The sequence below is a fragment of the Carassius auratus genome, chromosome 21 (genome assembly GCF_003368295.1).
Source record: "Carassius auratus strain Wakin chromosome 21, ASM336829v1, whole genome shotgun sequence".
Taxonomy (NCBI): domain Eukaryota; kingdom Metazoa; phylum Chordata; class Actinopteri; order Cypriniformes; family Cyprinidae; genus Carassius; species Carassius auratus.
The window spans coordinates 14890398-14893688 of record NC_039263.1 but is presented as its reverse complement, the minus strand read 5'-3'; the positions used below and the strand labels follow the sequence as shown (position 1 = coordinate 14893688).

The 3291-nt window shown below is 32.7% G+C and overlaps 1 protein-coding gene across 1 annotated transcript; it reads left to right on the top strand.

Moving 5' to 3' along the window:
- The first annotated feature begins 1721 nt into the window (after positions 1-1721).
- On the top strand, positions 1722-2666 carry LOC113038105 (olfactory receptor 5M3-like). Its single transcript, XM_026195307.1, has one exon. The coding sequence runs from the start codon at positions 1722-1724 to the stop codon at positions 2664-2666; it is 945 nt and encodes a 314-aa protein (XP_026051092.1).
- The last annotated feature ends 625 nt before the right edge of the window (positions 2667-3291 follow it).

The following is a 3291-nucleotide window of genomic DNA, read 5'->3' as shown; positions in this document are numbered from 1 at the left end:
TAACCCGCCTCTGTGTTCATCTTCAGTTCTCTCTTCACAGCAGTTCAGTCAGTGTACTGTTTGAGTAAATTAATTACTCTAGGACATTGGTTTGTTTTAACTCAGAGGGAGTGTCAGCCACATTAAAAAAAGTTAACAGCTTAAGTCATTTGTGGATTAATGCTTATTGGAGTAGTGAACCATTTCAATTCATTCATTTCGATTTGGTGAACTGGTTCAAGAAGATCCAGTTACACTGAGTGATTCGTTCGCAAACCGGATATCACTAAACTCAAGTGTTTTGAACTCGCTCACAACAGACCCGGAAGAGAAGACAATGCTGAATAAAGTCGTAGTTTTTGCTATTTTTGGTCCAAAATGTATTTTCGATGCATCAAAAATTTTTAACTGACCCTCTGATGTCACATGGACTACTTTGAAGATGTTTTTATTACCTTTCTGGACATGGACAGTATACCGTACACACAGTTTCAATGGAGGGACTGAGAGCTCTCGGACTAAATCTAAAATATCTAAAAACTGTGTTCCGAAGATGAACGGAGGTTTTACGGGTTTGGAACGACATGAGTCATTAATGACATAATTTTCATTTTCGGTGAACTAACCCTTTAAGTGGAATTAACATACTTTCTTAGCAATAGATCCTATTTACAGTAGTCTAAGTGCAAGTAGCTCTAGATGCTATTTACAGAAAAAATGTACAGTGAAAATCGTACATTTCACATTTACCATGTGAAAGTAGCAGTTCTTTGCAACAAGCTAAGTGTAAATAATAATTAGATGCTAGTTATACTTTATAATGGCAGATACATACTAGGCCCAGTTGCACCTCAATATTTTTATACATTAACAGAATGCAATAATAACAGATTGTAAATTATTATATTTATTAATTATTGAACACTCGTTAGGCACTTCCACTTTTAGAACATTTTGTACATTTTTATTGAAAATAAATTCTAATGTGACATGTAAGAGGAACAGGGGGAAGAGCGAGCTCGGCAAAAGACGGACAGTCATTTATTCCTTAATAACCTTGGTGCTGGTAGCGCCTTGAATATGGAATTACATTTGTTTCAATAATAATGAACAAAACTTTATAAAACTGAACGTAACTTTTTCAGAAACTATCAAAAATATTCCATTACAAAAGAAGAAAAACACAATGAAAATTACAAAAAATTAAAAATAACTCGGTTGCACAAATTTAACAGGCTCTTCTTTGTTAATGTTTTTCAAAGATTCGTTTTCAGTAATTATGGATTCTGAATTCATTGCCACAGATTTCGCTTACGTTTTGCAGTTTTTCGTTTGGTGTTTTGACACAAACCTCTCGTGGGGGCAGGGTTAACAGTCATCTACTCTGATTGTATAGTGAGCTTTTGATGGACAGGTGCTCTCTGACCGGGAAGTACAGACGCCACTCAGTGGCATATTTAAAGGACATAATTATAATGAATCCCAAGATGTTTCATAATATCTTCAGATGATTTCCCAACTGAAAAAAAGATGTTATAAAACCAAAGACTTTCAGCTCTCCACATACTGACACACAGCTTCCGATTTGTCGATCTGATGGTTTGCCCTTTTCTCCCCAAACTCAAACTTAAAGTCTAATTAACATATGAACTGGATGTATATAGCAATTTTAGTGTAAACGTATTAATATCATCTCATATGCATTTTTTTATTGCAGAATATTATTGTTTTGTGTGATTTGGATGAATATCCTTAACTTGGTGGATAACATGTCTTATCCTTTGAGACTGACTCTTATGATGCCCAAAGAATCTAAATCATATTGGCATATATATTTCACTTGTTTTCTTTTCATTTATTTGCTTATATTATCAATTAACATTCGTCTAGTTATGGTCATTATCATGCAGAAATCTCTTCATGAACCAATGTACATATTCTTGTGTCATTTGTCTGTAAATGGAGTTTATGGAGCTTCAGGTTTTTACCCTAAATTTCTGTCTGATTTATTATTGGATTCATACATGATCTCTTCTCATATGTGTGCTCTGCAATCCTATGTTATTTACAGCTCTTTACTGTGTGAGTTTACCATATTAACAGTGATGTCTTATGATAGGTATGTCGCCATATGCAAACCTTTAGACTATCATTCCAAATTAACTAAAAACACCTGTGTGAAATTAATTCTGTTCTCCTGGATTGTTCCTAACTTCTCTGTGATTCCAGCAGCCCTGTTATCAAACCTTAGGCTGTTTTGTAAATTTCATATTGACAAATTATATTGTGACAACTGGTCAATTGTAAAACTGTCTTGTGTCTCATCTTTTGTTAATAATGTCTATGGATATATTGTTGCTGTTATATTTTTTTGCTGTGCTGTTATCATCATTGTGTCCTATGTTAAACTGATCTCTGCATGTAAAGCATCTTTAGAAAATAAAAGGAAATTCTGGCAAACATGTCTGCCACACATATTATCAATGATAAATTATACTTTTGCTTTGCTTTTTGATGTTATGTATAGCAGATATGGTTCAAATGATATTTCAGAAAGTCTCCGCAATTTTTTGGCTCTAGAACTGGTGATAGTCCCACCTCTATTCAATCCTTTAATATATGGACTGAATATTAGAGCAGTGCGTAGAGTTTTTGCCTCATGCATTTCCACAAGAGTGAACATATAGGAAGCTCAAAAAGGCATAAAAACCTTGTCCGTTTCTTTGTCAACTGTATTGAAACAGACACACAAATGTTATAATTTTTTGAATAAACTGTAACAGAAAACATCCATGTACAATTTGTCAACCTATGAACATCATTAGGCACAGTATCATAAAACATTAACAAAAAATAAATAAAATAAATAATAATAAAATTATTTCATTCCATATCAACTCATGAATTCTCCTGTTTACATCCTTTGTTGATTGATTTGCAAATGTTTCATTGAAATAGTACATACAGTATTTAAAAAGTACTGAGATTTAAATAAATACTATTTTGCTAACAGTTTACTAGGCACAATTTTTGCTGAATATTATATTACTATTTTATGGTGACACTAATTATGCAATTATTGCCAATAATCAGACTTAACAGAATCTCATGAAGCAACCCTTTAATGCATTATTCTGATCATAAATTAAATTATTAAATAACTGATTAGTTATGTTTTTATTTTTAATTATGCTGCCTTCAAGCCCTTCACACAAACCAGGTATTTGACCTCCCTCATTTGATATTGAAATGCATTTAAAGGGATAGTTTACCCAAAAATAAACATTAGTTTAAGACTTAATCACCCTCAGG

Bases quoted from the DNA above. Each gene is read 5' to 3' on its own strand.
- LOC113038105 (XM_026195307.1), top strand. From the start codon at position 1,722: ATGAATATCCTTAACTTGGTGGATAACATGTCTTATCCTTTGAGACTG.